This window comes from Bos mutus, chromosome 4 (assembly GCF_027580195.1).
Source record: "Bos mutus isolate GX-2022 chromosome 4, NWIPB_WYAK_1.1, whole genome shotgun sequence".
Classification (NCBI taxonomy): domain Eukaryota; kingdom Metazoa; phylum Chordata; class Mammalia; order Artiodactyla; family Bovidae; genus Bos; species Bos mutus.
The window spans coordinates 55,277,585-55,304,578 of NC_091620.1; the positions used below are offsets into that span (position 1 = coordinate 55,277,585).

At 35.6% G+C, this 26,994-nt stretch overlaps 1 protein-coding gene across 4 annotated transcripts in view; it reads right to left on the reverse strand.

Moving 5' to 3' along the window:
• The window catches only part of NT5C3A (5'-nucleotidase, cytosolic IIIA), a 39,203-nt gene that overhangs the window by 10,790 nt on the left and 1,419 nt on the right, over positions 1-26,994 (reverse strand). The window contains exons 1-2 of one of the 4 annotated variants that reach the window (XM_005889118.2): positions 8,414-8,514; positions 4,418-4,472 (exon numbers count right to left, since the gene is read on the reverse strand). The exons of 1 other annotated variant lie outside the window; for it this stretch is intronic. In XM_005889118.2, the coding sequence (XP_005889180.2) occupies positions 4,418-4,453 (36 nt within the window). In that variant the 5' untranslated portion in view covers positions 4,454-4,472; positions 8,414-8,514. Of the gene's footprint in view, positions 1-4,417; positions 4,473-8,413; positions 8,515-26,994 lie in introns of those variants that run through there. 2 more of the 4 variants (XM_005889119.3, XM_070369513.1) reach the window with 2 other exon arrangements.

Genomic DNA, 26,994 nt, shown 5'->3' on the forward strand with positions numbered 1-26,994 from the left:
CCGGGAAAGATTGAAGGCAGGAGGAGAAGGGGATGACAGAGGATGAAATGGTTAGACAGCATCACCGACTAGATGGACATGAGTCTGAGCAAGCCCCGGGAGTTGGTGATGGACAGGGAAGCCTGGTGTGCTGCAGTCCATGGGGTTGCAAAGAGTTGGACATGACTGAGCGACTGAACTGAACTGAAATAAATCACTATTTACTTTATTGTGATTTTTTTAAACATGAGAAAAATCAATAGGCACTTGCTCCTATATTCCTGTTTTTTCATTCATTAACACCCATTCATTTTATAAATACTTACCATGTGTCTACATTGTATCAGACATAAGAAACTAGAGATATGATACTCATACTCTTTTCCTGTTGAATTTTAGGAATTAGTGCTGTCACTTCTGATGCTCCCTTACAAATACCTTAGCGAGTAAATTGATCCCCTAATCAAATTCTGCTCTTACATCTGCCTTAACTGGAAGATGCATAATAAATAGCATATGCTTTATTTAATAACTAACCCATTACTGAAAGCAACAGAGGGCATATGTTACTTACTCTATTTTCACCAAAAAAATGAGAAATTTTGTTTCAGTGTGTCCATACTAAGGAAGATGTCCTGCCTCAAGCAATCACATCCTACAATACATTTAATTTTAAAAAGCCATATTTAAACAGGACTTCTAATTAGGCTGGTTTCTGCTAGGCTCTCAACTATTAGATTGGTTTATTTTACAGTGAAAATAAAGAGAACTAGTGGCTAGAGGAGTTCATATTCCTGCTTCTGCACAACATAAAACCATTCATTTTCAGATAAATGAGTAGTGAATACCCAAACAGTACCACAGTGAAATAAGAGTGGTGAAGACAGATGAAAGGGCAGCTACTGTTTCCAGAGAACACAAGAGGGCGGAGGACACAGGTATAAGAAATATAAAAATTATATTTGCCTTGGATTATACAGTAAAACACCATATCTCCCCTTTTCACAGTACACATATAATATTACTGAAATATATGATGAATACTTCTCAAAAACTTGAGATGTTAGACATTTAGACATTTTCCTCAAATATTTTAGAATACAGCCTAAGAAATAGAATTTACTGTATGAAATGTATCAATGAATATCAGAATATCAGAACACCATGAAGCAGACTACAGGAGTATGCACTTCATCACATGTCACATACTTCTGCTACCCCTCAAATCCCTCCCTCATAGTCCTCTTGGACACAATACACCCACCTGTTTCGTGGTACATAAAATAATGATACTTGAAATTTGAAGGGCAAGTTATTTTAAATTGTTTGAAAACTTCCCAGTTTGATTATAATACAATGCTATGAAAAATAAATAAGGGACTAAAAATTTCCATCATTTATGAGCAAAAGAAAACAAATTTATTTTATAAGGTCATAATGTAAAATGCTGGGGAAGGAGCAAAGCTTTCCTGACAAGAATCAGGGTATTCTGGCTGATGAGAGCCTAAGGTGAATCAATGCTAAAGATAACTAAGGAAAACCTAAAATACACTTATTCTGGCTAATCTTAAATATACTGTACTTGTACAGATGAAATGAACTCCTAATTATTAGTCTACTTCCATATTCAGAAGGTATGATTTCTAAAGAAATTGATACCAAAGTTATACAGTTTTGTTCATAGTATTTGTGAACAAATAATGTGATTATTTGATACTATCTCGTGGCTACACTGAGATAATATACGGCCCGGTAGTCACAAAACTGTCCTAATGATGTCAACCTGTGTATTTCTAAACATAGCTCACATAAAAATGAGTTTGAATTACTTAATCTCTGTCTGAAGCTCTCAATGAAAATATTTTTCCTTTGTTTTCCAATGGTCAAATATGGTACAAACAGAAGTCTTTATTACGGGTACAAAGGAGTGGGCAATACAATTTTTGTGTGATGACATAAACAGTATAGATTTTTAAAGCCACCTATGCAGACTGGTACATTTATTCACTCATGCACCTAGATGATTCTTGCTTTATTTTGAAGATTAAGCACTGCAAAATTTGACTGATAGCCGTCTCTCCTGCCTACCACATATCTGGCCTGTCTCCACATTAAAGTAGTGTAGGCCAAATTCTTTCCTTCATTTACCATATAGTCATTAAGTGTAAGGCACTCTGTTAAGCAACCCTGTAAGAGATACAGAAATTTGAGTAAGATATACATCTTATACTCAAATTCATCTTCTCTAACATGGATTGTAATACAAATAATCCAAATAATAAAAACATTGTCAAGATGTCCATATACAATACAAGAGAAAAAGAAGAAACTAAGGTTACTTCTGCTGGGGTCAAAGGAGGGAGACCCATGGAGCTGGGCTTCTGGAGAGAAGCAGGATTTGGGTGTGCTGAGACTGGGGAGGTGTACAGGGTCTCATGTGGGAAAAGGATAAATAGCTCTGTTTTTCTAGAACTTGAGGGTACAGCTGGCAACTTAAAAAGATGTTATCAATTTTTTAGAAGAGCACACCAAAGGTAAAAATTATATAAATCCAGACTATAATGAAAATTATTTAAACATCTATCATCTCAAAAGGCTTGTTTTCCTTCCACAGTGCTTTTGTAAGTTACCTACATTGCTCTGCTGTGCTTAGCCTCTCAGTTGTGTTCCACTCTGCGACCCCATGGACTGTAGCCCGCCAAGCTCCTCTGTCCATGGGGACTCTCCAGACAAGAATACTGGAGTGGGTTGCCATGCCCTCCTCCAGGGGATCTTCCTGACCCAGGAATCGAACTGGGGTCTCCTGCATTGCAGGTGGATTCTTTACCAGCTGAGCTACCAAGGAAGCCCCAACTACACTGCAACTTGCTTCTAAAGGAGACACATGGTAGAAGGTCCTAGGATCCTGGTAACAACAAATTATATGGTAGGATTTTTTATATCACTTGTATTCATTTTCATAAAAAAAAAATCAACTCAAGCAAGAAAATGAGTTTAGACTGACTTAATTCAGAGATACTTATGCTCAGTATCAATAAATCAAATGCCAATCATGCAATAGATGCAAAGATCATGTTCAAGTATTAGACTGAACTATATAAAACTGCCAACATTGGACTGTTATTTCATGTATTAAAGAATCAGCAATTTCATATGCTTCATCCTAAGAGCTCTAAGTACACTGCTGACAAGCTTAATCAGCACTCTGAATAAATTTTAACCTCCCATCACACAGTGGATGAGGAAAGTTAAATGAAACAAGAGATTTACTAATGTTGACACAAAGCTGCTTGCATGCTAAGTTCTGGTTTATAGGTTCAGACCAGAAAAAGAAAATTAGAAAGAAAAAGCATGAAAAAATAGAGAAAAGGAAGAACAAAAAGAACAGAAAGAGAAGATAAGAAAGAGATCACGGGGCAGCTGTCCTCTTTAAAAGAGAGAAAGAAATAGTGATTTTTAAAATTTTGTGACTGAATAAGGATAGACATAATTTCCCCCACATTTACATATAAATCCTACTTTCATAAAACACTAACATAATATAGGAGATTAACATTCACTGAGTGCTTACCATGTGCTTTTAAAGTACTTTATATATACTTTTTCATTAAATATGTATAAGGATACGTCAATTATAAGATAAATAAGGTCTGAGGATATAATGTGTAACATGGTGATTATTATTATATAATTGAAATTTACCCCAAAGTATAACTCAAATATTCTTCAAAAAAAAAAAGGTAGGTTTGTGAAGTCATGGATATGGTAACTAAAGGGGGTAAACTTTCACAATGTATACGCATATCAAATATTCACATTGGACACTTTAAATATCTTATAATTTTATTCATTAATTACATCTTAATAAAGCTGGGAAAAGATATGAACAAGGACAACAGGAGGCTGGTGGTTTCATGTGTATTTCTTAAAGGTGAGATGGTTGCCTGCATTCAAGGGTGTCACAGCTAATAAGGACTGAGTTAAGATTTGAAGTCAGTTCTGAAGCCAAAGCCTGTATTTTCCCTACCTCATCCTAATGTCTATAATGCAATGAAAGCTACTGCTGTTCAAAAAGTTTTAAAAAATTAGTTAAATGCTTAGTTAAATTAGTTAAAATTTTAACTCAGAGGCCTAAGATGAAAGATCTCATGTTGTATAAGTGTGCTGTTACTGAGCAAGGAAAATTTAGCACAAAAAGAAATGGGGTAATCATTTTATCTGCTGAAAAACATTTTAGTGCACATTATATTTCAAGCAAAAAAAAATTCCAAGGAAATTCAATTCAACAAGTATTTGAAATTCTGTTGTGTGTCTAACATTGTGAAGAAAGATCTGTGTAAAGTTACAGTCCCATAATTAATTATCTGGTTAAAGACAGAGGTAAAAGTGGTGCAGATTCACCATTAATAAATGGAACTGGAAATATTCAAATACCCACCATTTTCACATGTACAGCAGAATCTTGATTAAGCATTTCTTGATTATCCAATCTTCTGGATTTTCCCAGGTGATGTCACAGTAAAAGAGAGAGAAAAAAGGTACACGTGACACACATACATTTCAGGCTCTTCCTGTACGTTAATACACTTTTGGTTTGACAGTAATACTAAGTTATTGAAGGCAGCTTTTTTCTTTCCTAAGAAGCTCAGCAAAGATTTTACTCTATCTGACAAACTTTGGGGCTAAAAATTTTGTATGGAGAACTTGCAGCTCTCCTATAAGAACTTATATGGTTTAATAAGATTTGAATAAAGAGTTAAAGTGAAGTATATATTTGGAAAAAAATGTTGTATTGCATGAGTACTTTATCAACATCTTCTCTACATGTAAGGACGAAGTTTGTGGGAAAATTATGCATTATTAATCCTGAATCAGTGAAGAAATATACAAACAGAATGTAAGGAGAAACATAATCCACGGAAGTCAAATTTATTCAACTTTCTCATATTAAAATCTTTAATTTTGTAAAATGCTGTGACTAAGATTTGACTTGTGTTTGAATCTAGCATAGTGTCTGGCACAAAACAGGTAAGTGATAGTGTTTAACTGAATGATCATTTAAGGGTTTTGGATAAGACATCTTATTATACTAAGTTTCATTTTTGCAGTATAAATCTTAAGGAAGATTATTTATTTTTGCTCTTCAATGACTCTACTTTCACTTTATTCCAGATAAGCAAAATTTTATAATGAAAGCACTACTTAAAAAGGGTAAGTTAGCTGAGAGGAAAAACTGACTTTTTCTTAGACTCTGGTAACAGAAGTTGAACATTAGATGAATGTTCTTTATAATTAAAACATGTGTAGCAGATATAAAAAAAATTCTCAAATTCTAAAACCCACCTCCTATTTCATTTAAAGTACATAAAACTGGGAAATATCTTTCCTGAAAAAGTATTTCCCACACCTCTCAGAAGGGCTGCTAGTAAGTTGATGATCTTATAATTGATGGCATCTTAAATGATCTTATAATTGATGATATTTTAAATATCTTAAATATTGATAAACAATATTTAAATAGTAGGATACCTCCATTTTTTCACATGTGAAAAATATTGTCATTGAAATTACCTGGCAAGTCTGTTTCTTCATTTATGGAATCCAAAATATAAACTATGAAATGCTTATGGCTTTTCTTCAATGTTTAATATCTGAAAAGGGTTTCTAGATTTCTCAGAAGGCACTATTTAAATAAAACCATTTTATTAGCTTGAAAAAGAGGAAGGAGAATGTGAAAAAGTCAAAGTGAAGCTTATATTAAAAAAATCACGTATTCTGACACATTTGAAAAACCTAAAAGAAAACAATTCAAGCAGTGAAGAATACATTTTACTATCTGGGCATCTAAAATCTTTTGTTATGTGTAGCCCAGCAGACCCAGTTCCTCTCCACTCTCCATCCTCAACTATGGCTCTTTTTGGAGCTTTCATTCACGTTCAGTAGAAAAGGAAAGGGGGAAAAAAAAAAGCCAGTGTTAGTAGGTAAAAGAGTTAATCATCTTTCTCATGATCTCTTCATTAATCTTATTTAAACAAAATACAAATGTAAACAAAGAGTGATCAGAAATTTGATCTGATAATAAATAAAGGCCAACTTTAGGACTAAGCAAACCTCAATAGCTTACTAGATACTACAAAAACTTCAAGTGACAATATTTCATTCTTCCTAGTCCTCAATGGCAATCTGACCAGAATTTATCCTTATTCACAGATAATCTCACACAAGTGATACTACAGTCCTAATAGAAAAATCACTATCATTACAGAAGTGTACAGACTAAGGTATAAATGTCAGCATTCTGGCAGTATTCTAAGGACGACACTGAAAATGAGGGCAGAGTATTTTTAAACCAATAGGCTTGTAAACCTATACTTGGTATATAAAGTTCTGGCTTACTTTGCCAGCAGTCATCTGTTGCAGATGCTTCAAGAGAAGAGTTGCTGAAAAAAACCAAATCGAGCGCAGAAGACTTGTTCAAAAATAGAAAATATTACCCTTGAACTATGAACTCCAAAGAAAGTTTTGAAGTTTCAAAGTATTTGGAATCTTTAAATGTGGACTGGAAAATGTGGAAACTGGAAAAATAATTACTTTGTGTTCTTTTGCTATGAGTTTAAAGTCTCTACTGTAACAGTGTTCGTTACAAGGAATATGTAGGACAAGGCTAAAGACTGAAGCGAGAGGTAAGAACTTCACTTGAATAGCATAAACTTGAGAACTGACAAGTTTTAGGTATTGTGGTATTTCATTCTGAGATGATTATCTTTACCCCTTGAAGTTATTTATAAATCAATGAGTGAAAATGTCTATATCAAGTTAAAAATCTGACTTGCCTTTATACAGTTTTAAAGTATCTGAATGTAAATTGAATACTTTTAAAGCCCCTCTTGACTGTCTTATAGGAAAGTGAAAAAATATTAAAATTTATTGATATTATTAGCCTAAAAAGCTGTGATTTCTGCTTTAAGTTTGCTACTTTCAGAAACATTTAAACTATACAATAAAGTAATGAAATTTTGAATGATAAACTGTATACTACTTATATAAGAAAAGGTATGTATTACTACAATATGACAGGGTATCAGTAATAGTCCTAAAAATCTTACTGCATATCTCTGGCAACATACATCACTTGTCCTAAGCGTGGGTTTTTAATAATGACACTTAGGGTGATCAGCACATGGAAAATCGAACTATAAATTCATTATTTATAAAACATTATAAAATCAGTTTCTTGGGGGGCATTTAAAGAATTCTCCCTAATTAGATTTTCAAGGCAGCAGTAAAAAAATAGCAACAACAAAAAGTACCAACTGGAAAGTGAAACTGTCTCTTGATACAAACATAAAACAAAAATGAAACTGAATAGCAAAAGGTGGGAGAGTAAAAGAAGGTAGAAGAAAACAGATTTCAAAGCTTAGCTATTTAAAAATTGGAAATTTATACCAATTTTCTTAAATAGCAAAACGTGGCTTCTCAGAATATTATAGATACTTATGAAAATACCCAATTTCAGAGCTTAGAGTTTATTCATCTATCCTCCACACCTCCTCTGCCCTACTACCTAATCGTGTTTTTCAAGATAAGAAAACCAAGGCACAGGGAAAATAGATAATTTATACTGATTACCCTCAGAAAACTCTTGAGTTACTCTGTCCTTGAATCTGTCCTACAACAAAAGCATAGGTAGTAAACAATATCCGGATATGTAGGGCTTGGATACAGACTGCCAATGAAAACCAAGTAAACTACCTTTAAGAAGTGGTCTGCTGCATTAGCTAACTATAAAAGATAAGGCAATTCAATTATTTAAATCTCAGTTAACCACAACATTCTAGGCTCTTATAGTAATACATATGTTTGAATCGATGGTAATGTATGTTTGAATCTTAATTTTCATCATACAGTATGTTTTAATCCTTACAGACAGTAATCCAGCTTTTATCAATTTATAAAACATAACTAATATAAAGCCATTCCATGATATCCTGGATAAAGCTTATAGGCACAAAATAAAAATTAATTATCTTTATTATTAGCAATAATAAAAAATTCCTAATCCTAGGTACACAAATCACGTGGCTATCAGCAAAACTGAGTCACACAACAACTAAATGAACAACAAAATTAGATTTTTTCTTCCCCCTGAAGAGATTTCTGAGGGTACATGGCTTTTTCTTAATATCAATGCGTGAAATAAGATGTTCTTAAAATTAGATCCTACAAATTAGAATTTCTGAGACCCAAGACACTGCAAAGTTCTCCATATTCACATCTTTGCAAACTATAAAGAAGTTTTGTGTTACACAGGATCGTTCTATTTTAATTTAATTTGGATTTTTAAATGCCTAAAATTTCAACAAGATACAGAATCAAGAATCAGATGAAGTTCAACAAGAGAAACTCACTGTTTATATGAACTGTAGACACTTACCCTGTAAAGTAACCGGACAAGCTACAGCAGCAAAAGAAAATTCTTCCTGTCTGAGGAGTACTAATATAGCACAAGGTGCAGCCGAGGGCGGTCCCAGAAGCCTTGGCTAATATGCTCTATGCAAAATCAGTCTTGTGACGCATTACTACACAGTGCTTTATTATGCTCTGGGTGACAGGCTTGCTAGCTCTGCACTAGTCACCAGTCTACAGAACAGGATCAAATAAAATAATGTGGCAGTTAAGAAAGAGAAGGTAAATTTGTACTATTAGAGCACCGCCAACTTGCTCTGCAAAGAAAAGAGGAACCTCAATAGTTTTAAGACTTGAAAACACCCTCTTCCTCATGGTGTGATTCAATTGTCAGCACGCTTGTAGTATGTGTACTTCTCTGTACGAATATTATATTTTAATACAAAGTGAAAAAGATCAGGTCCTGTTTGCCAGGGCTGGGGGAGGGGAGAGCAGGGAGCTATTGCTCAACAGGTACAGAGTTTCAATTTGGAAGACGGAAAGTGTTCTGGAGATGGACGGCAGCAGTGGTGGTGGTTTCATAACAATGTCAATACACTTAATGCTGCTGAACTGTACACTTAAAAACAGTTAAAAGGGTAAACTCTGTCATGTGTATTTTACAGTTTTAAAACGATTAGCTCGTGTAAGACATGTGAAAAAGAATATTTGCATTAAAGTGTGCTAAGTTGTTAACAATCTTCATTGCAGGGTAGTGGGATTTAAAGTGATTTTCATGTTTTTCTCCATATTTTCCTACACTGTAAATTTCAACAAGACCATGCACGGATCTACTAAAAAATCTGAACAGAATGAAAATTAATTTTTATGGTTAAGAAATTGAAAAAGCTCCTTTCCTGCTGGAAATGAAAGCAAACCGTTGTGAAGATAAATATTTTTAACCTTTAAAGAGAAATCAGTCTTGTTTTTAACCTGAGTCGTAGGATTAAATATGCTAATACCATGTGGCAGGGCCTGATAGATAAGTTATGTTACTGGCTCTGGGAAGCTTTATCATTAGGAACAGGGCTATGCTACACTCATGTAAATAAGTTTGTATACTAGCCTTTTCTCATCTATACTCAAAGGAACCTGAACCAACATAACATTTCAGTAATCAAACTTTGTGAAGCAGCACTCTGTACTACAAATGATACAAAAAGTTTTAAAAGTTGTTTTTTAAAAAAGGCCACTAACAAATTACCCAAACTTGATATCTACCAAATGTTAAAAATGTGGCATTACTATCTTATTTTAATAAGATGAGAAGATTGACAACATAATATTCCTCTTAGAGGATAATCTTTTCTATTCTAGTAATGGAGGCTCAGGACTTCCCTGGTGGCTCAGTGGCAGAGAACCCACCTGTCACTGCAGGAGACACAGGTTTGATCCCTGGGTTGGGAAGATCCCCTGGAGAAGGAAATGGCAACCCACGCCAGTATTCTTGTCTGGGAAATCCCATGGACAGGGGAGCCTGGTGGGCTACAGTCCAAGTGGTTGCAGGAGTCAGACACTTAAGCGGCTCAACAACAACAATGGAGGCCTAAGGGCAGCTAGGTGATCCATTCTGAAAACACCTCTGTTCTATGTATGAATGTGTTGACTAAACTGTCCTCTAATATATTAAAATGCTTAGCACTGACAAGAATTTTAAAGATACCTTTTTAAAAGATCACTCCAAACGCATCATCTCCAAAGTGAAAGTGAAGTCACCCAGTCGTGTCCGACTCTTTGCGACCCCATGGACTGTAGCCCACCAGGCTCCTCCATCCATGGGATTTTCTAGGCAAGTATACTGGAATGGGTTGCCATTTCCTTCTTCATCTCCAAGGAAAACAACAAAAAATGATGGAGTTGGAGTTCCACAACCTTTTAGGAGGGGAATTTAGAAATACTATTAAAAGCTTTAGAAATACACATTCCCTTTGTATAGACCAACTTTATGTCCTAAGGACTTTACCCTAAGGAAATAGGGCAGTGTATGAAGATTTAGTTGTAAGGATGTATATGGCAGAGTTGCTTTATAATACTGGGAAACTGTAAACACCTTAAATGCCCAGTATCTAAATGTTTATTGATACAAGGGAGGTGAATAAATTGTGGCATACACATAAAAATTATACAGTTCTCAAAGATGATTACTATAAATAGTTACAACCTACTGTATGTTTACTGAGTGCCAGACACTTTTAAGCACTTGACATACCTCATCTCATCTCATCTTATAACCTGAGAAGGTGTGGGCTACTATTATCCTCATAGCTGGCAAATGGCAGAAATGGATTCAAACTCAGGTTTCTGTGACTTCAGAATCCATGCCTGTAAATCAATACACAGTACTGCTCTGTGAGATCAATATTTACAGATAAACTGTGATATACATGATCTATTATTGAGTGAAAGGAGTTGTGAGAGTATCGATAGCCAGAGTCCAATTTGGGGGGAAAATCTTTAAATAAGCACAGGAAAATCTAAAGTAGAACACAAAAGACAGTATCAGTAATGGAAGTAAAGGGCCATTTTTATTTTCTGAGCTTTATAAAATAAATGAGTTCCTTGGGGGAAAAATGGCTTATTAAAATGTTATAGTAGTTGACCCAATCATGTCCATAATCAGAAAAGAAAGTTTAAAAAAAAAATCAGAACCAGTCAACATCACATGGATGGATTATTTTGAAGAATATTTCTAAAGCAGAGAATTCAGCCAGTTGACCCTAAAACAAAACAAAATACAGCATGAGAACCAAGATGGCTAGTTTCTTATCAAGAGGGGTATTCTGGTCTCTAAGGGATAGATGGCTTTGGCTCTTTTGGTGTTCTGTCCTGTTACTCTAAGGAGAGTAGAGAAGAGACAAAACATGAGTATTGTTTCCTGACTGTATGTAGAAGACAATGTCTGCCTTTGAATTCCATCCAGTAGGTGAGTATATGCCATGGGGATGGGATTGTATGTCTGGTGAGGTGTCCCTCTATGTCTAAAAAAACAATTTATATACCTTAATTTAAAAATAATTTACTGCTAAAAAGTGCTAATCACCTGAGCCTCCAGCAAGTCAGAATTTTTTTGCAACAGTAACATCAAAGTTCACTGATTACAGACTACCATAACAGATACAGTAACAGTGAAAAAGTTTGAAACACTGCAAGAATTACCAAAATGTGAGACACAAAGTGAGTAAATGCTGTTGGGAAAATGGTGCCAACAGACTTGCTTGATGTAGAACTGCCACAAACCTTGAATTTGTAAAAAATGCAATATGTAAAACGAGGTATGCCTGCGTAATTTAATCATTAAAACCCTAACAGAAAGATAATACTTTCCTTTTCATTATAGACTAGGAATCTAAGATCTGGGAGAAGTCACTTATTACTTACATAGATGACCTGGGAGACTTTTTTTTCTTACTACATCAGCACTGTTTCTAGGAAATAATATCAGCATAACACTTACATGAGAGGACTAAAGATGTGTATCAATAAGAACAATGTTTTGAAACTTGCCAGAAAAAAGGAAGAATAGACGCAAAATACTGAATGAAAGAAAATGAATTTTGTTTCAAATAGCTCTAGGATCTTTTTTTTTTTTGAGAGGAGATTTAACAGATCCAGGAAAAAGTCATAAAGTCATAAAGGCAGACTCTTTTAACAGCACACAGTGGACTTTCATCTCTGGACACAATGACTGGGCCTTGTTGCCTGGGAGTTTCTTTATTCACTGTCGTAGAAACAGTAATTACTCATACCACTCCTAATGAAACTCTAAACCTGAAACTGATATACCAAAGAGCAAAGAATCATGCAGGAGTCAAATATTTGGCAGATTTTTCTCCCCTTATAACACTGCAACTGGCTGTCTTTATCACTATAGAAAGGGGTATTCATTTGTACTTCTGAATAACTGGTTACAATGTTTAGATGTTGTCAATTTTCAATTAACTTGAAAAGCTAAAAATGATCACTGCATACTTTGCCATCAAAAGTTTTGAAATGAGAAAAAAACAAAGTCCAGAGAAAATCTATCCATTTAAATCTTAATAACTTATTAATTGATTTTATTTTTATTCTTTGGTCAGGGACTAAAGAGAATAAAGGTATTGCATTAATTAACAGTTGTATATGAAAAAAAACACTTGATAATCCCACATAAAACCTGTGGTATACAGTTATTTCTCAATAATCCAGCCTATGACTTAACTAAAGTTTATCATAATCCAATTATCATTCCTCTATGTAATGTATTTTTAAACTTCACCCTGAACTTGACTGACACCCTAGGAAGTTATTCCAAACCAAGCAATAAAGTCATATAAGGAAGACAATTCATAGATGAGATGTAATCCTCTCTATAAGGACTCTTGCAAAACTTGTTCCTGATAATTGTTGCATGATGTAAACAGCAAGACCATTTTTTTAAACATGCAAAACACCTGTCTAGGTATCTGACTTCTATCAAAACTTCTCTGAAAAAAACGAGTCAACTAACTTCAACAGGGTAACTGAAATAAATGATATAAATGTTTATATGAATATGGCTTAAAATATTTAATGAGCAAAAACAGAGCTGAAAATAACTGCTGCATGCTGGGAAAATGAACAGTAAATAAAGATTTTCCTATAAGTTTTATTCTTGTTTAAAGTAATTTCAAAAACATATCCTATTTGGTGACTGTTAGCACAGCTTATTGCTGCATTTATGAATTCACACACATATACACCAACTGCAGAAAACCCATGGGTCTGGTCTCAATGCATTTCTTAAAAACTCTATGCAACAATCTAGGATTGAGGAACTTAATATTCAGAAACTCAAATGAAGTTTTTGAACATAGTCTATATCTTTTTATTTTTTCACTTAAAAAGTAATAAATTCTGTAAACTCCTTTAGAGGAAATGACATTATGTTGTAATAAGTAGGTCAAGTTCAAGAAAACTGTGTGTAAGACAATACCATAATGAAGGAAGTCGTTCTTCCTTCCTCTCCTCTCAAACGTGCTATTAATAGTAGTAAACATTCAAGATGCTCAGCACTGAAATTGATGTTCCCGTTTTATTATGTCTAAATTTCTGCACCTGAAATGTAACAGCAAGAAAAACTTTTGTTTTAATTTTGGACTCTTTCCACATCACACAGTTGGTATTCTATATGTTGAAAGGAAACAGTATTGCTTGGGATTACTAGTTTGGTGTGGGTTCTATTAAAAATGGTAAGAAACAGTTATGCTACTAATGGCTTTTATTATTGGTGTATTATATCCAGCACACCTAAAAGGAGAGTACAAAGAATGAACTTACTATCCCTTCTTTCAGCTATGCTAAACAAACTCAAAAAATAATAAGGTAAGAAAACAATGAAGAAAATTATTGAAAGAGATTCAAGTTTATAAACTAATAACTTATAACAAAGAATTATTAAAAATTAAATGGATGATATCAGTGGTTGATAACTTTAGTTTTTAAAAGTTTATAAGCAGAAGAAAATGGCAACCCACTCCAGTATTCTTGCCTGGAAAATCCCATGGACGGTGGAACCTGGTAGGCTACAGTCCATGGGGTTGCAAAGAGTTGGACATGACTGAGCAACTTCTCTTCAAGTAGAAGAAAACATAAACTAGAACCCCCTGAAAACTTCTTTGAATAGTAATAACCCAGGAAACCAAGTAACTTAGAAAAGTTTTGATAACGTATGTGTGCTCAGTCGCTCAGTCATGCCTGACTTTTGCATGCCATGGACTGTAGTGCCACAGGCTCCTCTGTCCATGGAATTTTCCAGGCAAGAATACTGGAGTGCGTTGCTTTTTCCTTCTCCAGGGGATCTTCCCAGCCCAGGGATCAAACCTGCATCTCCTGCGTTGGCACGCAGATTCTTAACCCCTGCACCACCTGGGAAGCCTCTTGATAGCATATATTACATTCAGTATGAAATGTGTGACACAGAAACCAAGCTTGTGGTTGTCAAAAGGGAAAGGGGTGGGAGAAGGGATAAATCAGAAGTTTGAGATTAGCAGAAAAGCTAATTTTATACTATGTATAAAATAAACAAGGTCCTACTGTATAGTACAGGGAACTACATTCAGTATCTTGTAATTAACTATAATAGAAAAGAATCTGAAAAAGAATATCTATAAAAATACATCTGAATCACCTTGCTGTACACCAGAAACTAACACAGCTACACTTTAACTAACCAAATCAAACCAAAACAAAACCAACAGTGGGACAGTTGCTTATTAGAACCTATAAAAATAAGTGTGGTAGAAAGTGGCCTTTAAAAAGCTTTGTGGTCAGTTTTGTATTTGTGAGCTCTTTCAAACTTTAACAGATAGCTCCATGCCAGATAAACTATAACACATGAAATGACAATCCAATTTCTTTTCTGAACTAACTAGTACAAAACTCTAAGACAAAAGTCTCTCAGAAAGAGACAAATAGAGAAAACATACCTAATTTCACTTTGAATAAACATATAAAAGTTTAAATAATAAACCAGTAACAAACTAAATTTAATATAATAACCATTTAATGTGACTGAATCAAATATATTCCAAAAATCAATTAATAGTTATCAAAGAGAAATGACAGGGTCACAAATGACTATATTTTCTTCTTCATATTCTTGGTATTTTCTAAATTTTCTGTAATGAATAATATACTTAGAAGAAAATAAAGATTATTTTTTAAAACTTATATGTTCCAAAATAAAAGAAAGTTAAAGTGTATATAATGTTACTATATACCTCTTAGAACCAATGGGCAGTATATGTTAAGTCATATTTATGAAGTGAAATGAAAATTATCTACTGGGACAAAATCATAATATTTTACCATTTTTTCTTCAGTAGCCTTCCTCATTCCATGAGTGGGAGGATAAATTAGTGAGTAAGCTATACAAACTAAACAACATGCTGTATTTTCCTACCCTGGCTATAAAATGAAGTCATAATGTGTAAATGAGGACTTATGTGCAAATTAAGGTCAGCAAAACATTCTATAAAGAATTAGCACAAAGGTATGAAAAGCAGGGTTATATTTAGCAACTCAAAAATGGAAGTGAAATTAAAAGAAAAAAACTTGAAAAATGTATTTCTAACATACTCTGGTGGCCAAAAGCATTTTATAAAAATTCTTGCAAATTAAGACAAAGAACTGATGATTCAGCAAAGAAGAAAATAAATGGTCAAGTATTTTAAAAGTTTAATTTCAAAAGTAATAGAAACATTGTTTTTAAAAAGCTATCATTTGGCAAAGATGAGGAAAAAAAAGATACCTACTTCCAGGAAAACATGGAGCTAGGTACTTGGATATACTGTTGGTGAAAATATAACTTGGTACAACCTTTCCAGAGGGTAACCTGGCAGCATACTCAAAAGGCTTTGCTCCAGCAATTCCATTTAAACAGTCATGGACAGGCATAGATGCTACAAGAATGTTCACTGATCCATTATTTATCATAACAGAAAACGAAAAACAAGCTAAATGCTCAACAATGAAGAACTTGCTAAATAATTGATGATATTCATATATAATACTGAAGTAACATAATATTAAAATAAGGGTGTTTGTTATTAAGAAATAAATTAACAAGTGAATCATCTTTTTAAAAACAATGTTATCAACTATGACCCCATGGGAAAAATGATACTTAACAGTTATATGCATGGAAAGAGAAAGGAGTACATTTACTAAAATATGGGTTTTTCTTGGTTGGTGAAAATTGCAGATTACTTTTTTTCCCCCCTCATCTAGATATACTAATTTTATATCAGCATAAAGTATCTCAGAAATAAAAAGAGGAAGAATCAATGGGAGATTAAGTATAAAATAGGCAAATAATTTAAAAATGGAGAAATTCCTTATAAAAAGCTTAATTGTAATTCAGGCATTCATGAGTCAATCATCAAAACTCCCCTAAAGCTGAATCAAATGACTGGAAATCCACACATGGTATAGACCCCATGAGTTAATTAAATCTATAATGATCAAGACCTGTGCTTGCTGTAAGTATACTAGAGGGGACTCAAAAGTGAGTCAAACGCATGTAGCTTTATCCTTTATAGTAACTCATACTTCTTGTACAATTATAGTGAAATTAACTGAAAATGACGTGATGGTATGTGCCAATCCTCCACGTGTGCTTCCCAGGCCAGCTGAACCATCTACAAAGATGACAGCAGGAATGCAGATTAAAAAACGTTGCTCAAAATTTGGCATAATGCTGTACATCTCTCATTCTTTTTAATATTTTTAACTCTGAGAAAGATGTATGATATAATAAAACCATTCAGTTTTTAATCTCCAAATCTGAGGTCTCAAATAAAATACTGTTATCAAATAAAATTAGAGATAATTTTTAAATGCATTACTTAGTATGAACATACTACATGAAAACATCATGTCTAAAATCAAGATGGGAAAAGAATAGCTTTATTTATAGAAGGAAGAAGATAGAAGAATTAACATTTACTGAATAACTAGCATGTGGCAAAAATAGTTTGGCACTATCTGGACATACAAGATCATAAGACAGTGCCAAACTAAGCCAAATGCAACTCAGTCTCTAATTCCTAGTTCTAATGCTGGTGTAGTCCCTTTTTATCTTAGAGAACTTTGGTGGGTTTCTTCTTTGTAACATTTCACTATGCTATAAAGCTAGGCTAGGTTCTCAAGTTTTTCCTATCTCCCTATATTAAAATTGATCACGTGTCTCATTCTCTCTGAACGCTAAAAGTGTGACTGAAGAAATTGAGATGAACTGACAAACTGTTCATGGGGGAAGACTGTATAATAACACAACTATTATTATTTTTGTTGATGGTGTTACTTTGAACCCAGACTCCGAGTAGGACATCTGAGGTAAGGTAAATGAGAAGGCTGTACCATGACAAGTCTTCAAAGGAAATACAACAGAGGCAGGAAGTATCTTGCAGGAACCCACATCATGTTAAACCTGTGATCATCTACTTCCACCTAATTACAAGCAGGAACTTGCCAAACACATTGAGCAACTCTCCTCAACTGCTAAACAACTCTAACCTATTAGCACCTTGAAAACGAAGAACACATATTGGAAAAAAGGAGACAAATGGTATTTACATCTGTAATAGCAAAATACTGTCTTACTTGGCTTAAATTTCAAAGCTTAATAGTTTTTAGGAGAGGAAAAATAATTTTCTCTCTACCCTTCTAGGTTCCTGCGAGATCCCCCGTACCAGAAAGAAAGATTAACAGAAAAAATTAATTTCGTAGCTACAAGAGCCTCCACAAAGATATGAGCCCCAAAGACAGCCAGGCAATTGATCAAGGCTTATATATTATACAATGCTGAGCTGAGAAAAAGGCAGGGGTCTGGGGCTTCAAAGAGGAGGAAGGCAATTCCCAGGAAGAGGGGAAGATCAAACGTTTGGTAAGCAGACATTTGTCCCTCTATGTAGGGAAATGTCCCAGATGAAAACTGTGATCTTTAGCTCTCTCATGGTGGAGGACCCCTTTCTCAATTTTTACGCAGGTAAGGAGTAGGTAAAAAGCTTTTCTTGAGTCGGCTGCGTCTTGACTGCCTTCAACGCCAAATATTTCACACACCAAAATGGCACGTTGTGGGGGTGGTGCCTTCTGTTTCACTTCAGGTTAAAGCAACAAAGAGTAAACATAAAAGTGCATTAACAAGAAAGGTAATTTAGAAATGAAGCACTGTGCCATGAGAGGGGAAGTCTGCCACCTGCTGGCAGAAAAGCAGAATTGCATGAGTTCCCTGATCGCTGTTATTTTTAAGGGGGGACCATCTAGACAGCATATTAAAAAGCAGAGACATTACTTTGCCAACAAAGGTCTGTCTAGTCAAGGCTATGGTTTTTCCAGTAGTCATGTATGGATGTGAGAGTTGGACTATAAAGAAAGCCGAGCGCCAAAGAATTAATGCTTTTGAACTGTGGTATTGGAGAAGACCCTTGAGAGTCCCTTGGACTGCAAGGAGATCCAACCAGTTCATCCTGAAGGAGATCAGTCCTGAGTGTTCACTGGAAGGACTGATGTTGAAGCTGAAACACCAATACTTTGGCCACCTGATGTGAAGAACTGACTTATTTGAAAAGACCCTGATGCTGGGAAAGATTGAAGGCGGGAGGAGAAGGGGACAACAGAGGATGAGATGGTGGGACAACATCACCGACGCAATGGACATGAGTTTGGGTAAACTCCAGGAGCTGGTGATGGACAGGGAGACTGGTGTACTGCAGTCCACGTGAGCAACTGCACTATTTTTCAGGTAAGGTTCATGACATTAGATTTCAAATAAGTTATTATGTGAAGACATAAATTACAACCTATAAAAGGAGAATAAAGATTGAAGTAGGATTTCAGATTCTCTGTATGCTTAATTCAATAATTATTTTAAAAACAAGTAAAAGAGGAATACATGGAAATGATTTAAATAAATTATAGGGAACATTTAAACTGCTATGAAAATTTAGGATAATCCAAAGCACTTTGCAAAATTATTAAATCTGTGGGGGAGGGAAAACAATTTTCCCTCTACCCTTCTAGGTTACTGGCTGAGACTCCACTGTAATGAAAGACAGATTAGCAGGAGAAAAACAAGTTTAGTAACATATACAGTATACTTCCTGTATACATCAGAGATACCCAAGAAAACTGAGTTAACTTCCAAAATGACCCAAGCCATCAGTGGCTCAGATGGCAAAGACTCCACCTGCAATGCAGGAGATCTGGGTTTGATCCCTGGCTTGGGAAGATCCCCTGGAGGAGGGCATGGCACCCACTCCAGTATTCTTGCCTTGTGAATCCCCATGGACAGAGGAGCCTGGGGGCTTACAGTCCATGGGGTCACAAACAGTCGGACACGACTGAGTAGCTAAGCACAGCACATCACCTACATACCATCTTTAGCTAAAGACAAAAGATGCGGGGGAAGGAAAAGCCAGGTTTTCAGGCAAAGCTCGATAAACAAGGGTATGGTTATGTGGAGTTGAGATTTTTAAGAGTTTTTATGTGTTTATGTGCTCAGTTGTGTCCATCTCTTTTCAACTTCACGGACTGCAGCCTGCCAGGCTCCTTTGTCCATGGAATTTTCAGGCAAGAATACAGGAGTGGGTTGCCATTTCCTCCTCCCGGGATCTTCCAGGGAACGAACCCGCATCTCTTGCCTCTCCTACATCAACAGGTGGATTTTTTTTAAAATTACTGAGCCACCTGGGAAGCCCAAGAGTTTCAACAGACTCAGTCATTGCCCTCTTCCTGGTACAGAAAGGGAGACAACCCTATAAATGGAAATTTTCCTTATAAGTGTAAATTGCTCTTATCAAAGGGTAACTTCTGCTTATTTCTCAGAGTTTCTCTCGCGTCAGCTGTTTTTTTCCCTTTAAAAAAAAAAAAACAAACAAACAGAGAAACAGCCTAAAATAACCCAGATACCACAGAGGCGTATTTTGGGGTTACAAACTCTGCTCCCTTTCAGATCCTATATATTTCACTTCTGCAACGTGTCAACTTTCAGCCCTCCTCTTTCTGCTGCTCCCATGGCCGTCTAGAGAGCACAGTCATTCTCTTTACTCCAGGCTTATTTTAATTCCTGCTCCTCCTGGGTGGCAGATTTGCCACCCCAAGGTGTACCTTTTTTGCATAAGGATTATTTTGAGCTGATTATTTCAGAGAAACAGCAGACACAGAGAAGCTTAGAAAACAGAGTAGACATTACCCTTGTAGGTCAGTTGGTAAAGAATCTGCCCGCAATGCAGGAGGCCTGGGTTCAATTCCTGAGTCGGGAAGATTCCCTGGAGAAGGAAATGGCAACCCAACCCAGCATTCTTGCCTAGAGATACCAAGGAACAGAGGAGCCTGGCAGGCTACAGTCCAAGGGGTTGCAAGAGTTGGACACAACTTAGCAACTAAACCACCAAGGGAAATTTGTATTTTTTAATAAAAGAAATCTCCGTCTGCATCGCCCTTTGTATGAGGAAGAGAAGATGATTAAAGCACAAGAAATCTATCAATGGAGAATGCACTTCAATCTGAGTATCAACCTAGGTCAGGTTTATCAACTTCGCTTCCTCCACACCTCTTCTACACTCTTCTTTTTGCCTTTAGCTTCAGATGGTATAATTCTAAGCCATCCAGGAGTTACTCACTTTCCCTTGGTATTGTACATGTTAGTGAGCTTGTTAGTTTCTCTCTTGTTAGTTTGTCTTGCTATGGGGTCCCCAGTGGAGAATTTAGAAAGGTGGAGGGAAAATTATTTCTCTCTTCTCCTACACTCTTCTCCTTCTGATCTAGCAATGCTAATTTAGTGTATCTCAGCTACCAGATTATTCATACTAAAACACATTCCAGATGTTATTTATTAAAAAATTAAAAAAAAAAAAAAACAAGCTCAAGGGATCTTTAGCAAATTATTTACAAATACCTGATAATGGAGATGTTTCTACAATGTGGTCCAACACACACCTTTTAAAATGTTATTGCTATTCATTAACCAGTTTTAAAAAAATAAATAAAATAAATGCTCATGTTACTTCAAACATTATGAAACATTAAAGGATGATAAAGTTGAAGGTTTCCTCCATAGTCTCACCCTCCCAAGTTCGACTGTCACCAGCAACAACCATCAACAGCTTCTGGTATAGTTTCTCAAGAAGTTCCAATAACAAGCACATACATGTATATCTTTTCTGGAACTACAACTGTCCTACACCTTGCTTTTTTCCCCTAATTACTATCTTTTGAGCTTTTTAAAACGTTAACTCATACAGATTTACTTTTTTCTTTTTCAAAGCTGCACAATATTTTATTATATATGTGTACCATAATTTAACCATGCACTATTACTTACTTAACCAATGTATACCACCTCCTGAGTAAATGAAAGTGCTCATTTTCCTATGTTCTCATCACTCTGCTTTCTCTTCTTCATACAGTAAATTCTGGCAGCCTCAATTTTCACTCTTTGTAAGCAATTAACCTGGAAGTTTTGTGACTTGTAAAATTTGTAATTATGCTGGTGGCAGGAATTTGAACTGTTTACTTCAATGGTTCTCAAATTTTTGTAAGCCTCAGAATCATGTGAAGAGGGGGGGACTTGTTAAATGAAGACAGTAAAAGGATTTAAGGATATGATACCTTTTAGCCAGAAAACAAAATTATTGGATAAATTAAAAATATTAGTATATAAGACCTTATGGAAAACCTGATCAAAGTTTTTGGTCAACCTAATATCTGGTCCAAGGATGGCTTCATCTGTCATGTAAATGAGTTCACAACAAAAAGAATAAGCAAAAACAGCCAGTTTGTAAAGCTAAAACTTTTTTCAGGGACTATTCTAGCTAACATGAAAATAGCTCACTAGATAAGATATCAAACTTGTCACTGCAGTTGAAAATGTGGTTAACTTGCTACATGAGGATAACACTCAGGAAACATGACAAATGTGCTTTGAGAAGACAAAAATCATATGCCTGGCACAAACATTTCCATACTTGCAAATCTGGAGATTCAAGATGACCTTGGATATTTTCTCTGACAAAGTTAAGAGTTTAATGTATTTTCCTTATTTGAAGATATATTTTACTCAAACTGGACACATCATGATTTCTACCCCTCAAATATCACCATGTCTATCAAACATTACCCAATGTCGCCTCCTATTCCTTTGAACGCCACAAAGCTTTCTGTTGATCTCTCTCTCATAACATTTACATTCTTTCATTCTAGAAATACTGTTAGGACTTTAGCTTTTAAGCTAGTAGTGACACCTATTTCGGAGAAGGCAATGGCAACCCACTCCACTACTCTTGCCTGGAAAATCCCATGGACGGAGGAGCCTGGTAGGCTGCAGTCCATGGGGTCACTGAGGGTCAGACACGACTGAGCGACTTCACTTTCACTTTTCACTTTCATGCATTGGAAAAGGAAATGGCAACCCACTCCAGTGTTCTTGCTTGGAGAATCCCAGGGACGGGGAGCCTGGTGGGCTGTCATCTATGGAGTCGGACGTGACTTAAGCGACTTAGCAGTGACACCTATTTAGCTGGTTAGCTTCTAAATCTCAGCATGTTATGAAGGCAGTGGCCATATCTCAGGAACTATTAATACTAAGATCTAGCCACTTTAGGTGTGGATGAATAAATCTTTACTCTTTGGGTAGACAGAAGATCAAAGCTATTCAGAATTTATATCCTCTATTGCTATTATTACCAAGTACTTGGAATGCTCTATTTTTCTATCAGCTGACTGACCACCTGTAATATTATATGTACTTTCATTTGATCAAATATTGAATACTTACTGAATGGTCAGTGATATGAAAAAAGAACAGGTACTACAGGGTAGCCTGGTAGACTGCTGATTACCTTCATACATGCCCTCTCCTTTCTTACTAACAGAATCTCCATTTTGTCAGAGGGTGGTTAAGTTGCTCAGACAGACAAAATTCCTCAGCTTTACTTACAGTTATGGTGACCATATGACACTATTCCCTCCAAGCACATGTAAGGAAAAAGTTTTGCTTATGGAGTAAGTATTCTCCTCCTTGCTCCCTCACTTCTGCTGTCTGGAAGATGGAAATGTTGGCCAGGACTACTACAGCTTGTGATCGTGAGAAAAGCCAAGGACATTTCAAAGGCCTCTTCATACCTTATACCCCTTAGTTAACACCAGTAACTGCTATCTTTTGGATTTCTTGTTACACTAGAAAAATAAAATCTGTATTGTTTAATAAAGCCATTGATTTGGGGTCTCTGTTTCTCTTAGTCAAGTGCAACTAATAAAAAAGGATGATAAAAAAACCAGGCACCAATCCAGACATACCAGAACATACATTATAGTAAACAATATAACAGAGTGCATAAATTGCTAAATTATGAGAAATCATCAGGAAATGCCACAGGAATTCAGGGAACACGCTTCATAGAACAAATCAAGAATTTAAAACATGTGCTAAGAAGTCATAAATTTCTGTACTGATAAAAATTAAAGTTGAGTTATCAAAATATTTTAAAAGCCTATGTGATAGTGTTAACCCCCTGAAGCAGTTGTTTAAATCTTGGTTTTTTCCTGCCTTTTTTTCTAAATATATCTAAATTATATATATATATTCTATATATATACATTCTAAATATATATACATATTCTAAATATATATATATATTCTAAATATATCTAAATTTAGATTCAATAGTGGGCTTTCCACTTACAGACTAGCACTCAGAAAACATCTGATATTATCTTAAGATAGAAGAAAGGAAGATTTTGTTAGAAGTTTATCTCTAGGAAGGAAACACACTAAGGTTTCAAAAACAGCACCAGCTATTTAAGGAATAATTGCTGATGTTCACAAGGAAGCCATAAATACTTGAGACGTGTTTAAATTAGAAATGACAGTTTAAACTGGTTGGGGAGCTTCAAGTGGCAGTTCTATCTCCCTTATTCCTGCTGTCCAAATAATTTCCAACTTCTCTGTTGCTCTTTAGGGAATAGTGTTAAGACTATACATTTATTCTGGTTTTGTGTTCCCATTTTATTTCATTTGTTAGATACGCCTACTTCGGGAGAATCTCCCCACTCCAGATTTATATAGATATAAGTAACATACATCATTATAAATTTAAGGTATACAGCATAATGGTTTGACATATGTACATTGTGAAATGAATACCGTAATCAGTTTACTCAGCATACATCTTATACAGTAAGAAAGCAAAAGAAAAAAAAGTTTCTCTTTGTGATAAAAACTTTTAGGATTTAATCTCTAACCTTCCTATATATCCTACAGCAGTGTTAGCCACAGTCATAGTGTTAGCTAGGGTTGTACATTACAACTCTAGTGCTTATTTATCTTATAACTGTAAGTTTGTACCTTTGACTGCCCCCTTCCAATTACTTTGGGAGAATTCAATAAAGGATATGAGAAAACCTGAATGACATTAAACCATCTCATTTCCTTTTTTGGAATTAGTTTCCTATTGGATAAAAATAAGTGTTAATCTGTTGGTAAAAAGTATAACTAGAATATACTCTGCTAATGAAGAAAAAAGGAAAAGAGTTGATATATAAAAATTGGAAAGAGGTGCCATTTAGTAGGAGAAATTAAGTCAACTGGACAGAAACAAAGAATGAAGTAAGTAGACACAGTTGGTGTAAGGCTGAAAATAAGACATAATGTAAATTAAAATATGCTGGAATAAACACCTCTAAACCAGTGTACCACCAGTGAGTGGTACAGTCAGCCGTCCATACCTGTATGTTCCACATCAGTGATACCATCAACCAAGGACTGAAAATACATGGGAAAAAAAGTCCAGACAGTTTCAAGAAGCAAAACTTGAATTTGCTTCTCCCTGGCAACAATTTACACACCACTTACATTGTATTTACAACTGTTTACATAATATTTACACTGTATTAGATATTAGAAGTATACCTTTTTTATACTATGTTTGAGGCAAGTTAATAAAATTCTTTCAGAGCGCACTTAACTCTGAGCAATGAAACTGAATCTGGCTAAGGGATTATACAGATACATACATAAGTTTTTTTTTTGACTTGGGCTAAGGCAGTGGCACCCCACTCCAGTACTCTTGCCTGGAAAATCCCATGGATGGAGGAGCCTGGTAGGCTACAGTCCACGGGGTCGTGAAGAGTCGGACATGACTGAGCAACTTCCCTTTCACTTTTCACTTTCATGCATTGGAGAAGGAAATGGCAACCCACTCCAGTGTTCTTGCCTGGAGAATCCCAGGGACGGGGGAGCCTGGTGGGCTGCCGTCTATGGGGTCGCATAGAGTCAGACACGACTGAAGCGACTTAGCAGTAGCAGCAGCAGAGACTATTTAAAATATATGGGAGATAGTGCATAGGTTATAATTAAAACTATTTACCATTTTATAAAAGGGCCTTGAGCATCCTTGGAGTTTGGTATTCAAGGGAGTGGGAACCAGCCGCCCAAGGATAGTGAGTGACTATTGCACATTCTTAAAGAGAGAGGACTGTTCCTTATTTCTTTAAAAGGTTACCTGTCCACCTGTGTTCTCTATCCCCAGCCTTCCTATCTTCTCTAGTACTCAGCTTGATTGATTATTCCCTTTCCTCCTCTCATTTCATTAAGCATTCTCACTGTCCTGCCTGCCAAAATGGTCACGTTGCCAACCGCTCAAAACCTAAGCAAAAAACAACATACGCTGAAGGCATGAGTATTTTTGCATTTAATAGTCACTTTCTGGTCTTCTTCACTTTGTTGTTCTTTTAGTGGCTGTCTAACGCACATAGCTTTGAGTTCAACATGTGACCTGTGCAGACTGACACTGCTGACTCTGACCCTTCTTTTTGGTAATGCGTTCTCTTTTCCCACATCTGAGATCTCTGTTTTCTTCACTGAACACCCGTTATTTGTCAGTATTCTCAAGGTTTCTCTTTTCATCCTGCTGCAAAGTTTTGGATGAGAAATCATAACCATTTTCACTATTACTGCCAAGAAGTTAGACATTTCAGAAAGTACTGGTGCTAATCCCAATCTAGCTTCTCAATTCCAGCACTACACTTTCAGTTGCTGTTGCTAATAATAGCAACAGGTAAAGTATATACTGTATATTACTATGGGCCACTATATGGCAATAATTGCTTTTCAAAGCTCTTTACTTAATGTAACTAATTTATGGACATTTCTACTTGGCTAAACAGGACAAAGTGAATTTGCTCCACTTTGTCCCTGTCTGCTCTCTCTCTCCCCTTTTTGATCTTGGCTAATAATGTAGCCGTTATTACCATTTAGTTTGCAATCCCCACAATGTGATTAATCTCTTTAATGATCCTAAATAATGATAAGCTCCCAAATGATAGCAATTATGCCCACTGTGTTATTTCATGTAACTTCATAACTACCCCATGAAGTAGGCAGTATTATGATCTTCCAATTAATAGGTGAGCAGGGTCAGAGAAGTTAAAAAGCCGGCTCAAGATCACATAGCTTGATAAATGAGAAAGCCTAGATTCAGCGATAGGTTTGTATGAGTCCAGAGTTTGTACTGCCAAGTCCTGTTGATTTTATCTCTGAAATGTTCATCCTCTGAGCTCTCATTTTCTAGTCTAGGCTCTAATCATCTTTCACAAGGAATACTGCCAACATCCTCCTAAATTATTTCCTTTTTTCCAGGCACTCCCCTTTCACCTTCTCCTAAGTGATCTTTATAAAATAAATTTTTGAACATGCAATTATCCTGTCCAACTACCTTTCATGGCTCCCCACTGCCTAAAAAATAAAGGGCAAACTGTTTGGAATGGCTTTACAACACTCCTTTACAATTTTGTCTCCTTGTCCACATTCCCTATCTCTTCCTTCCAAACACACATCTGTATATTATGCTGCAGCCACAATACTACTTGTCCTTATGCCTGAATTAATATTACACATTATGTATATTTAAAGATTATGGCTTCACTGTGAATTTTGTGAAAGCACTGACTTTTTTTTACCTCTACTTGGTTTAGAAGAGAAGTGATAGACCAATGCACAGTCCAAGTACATACAAGAAGGTATGGCAATGTGGGATTTTTTCCCCCCACACATAT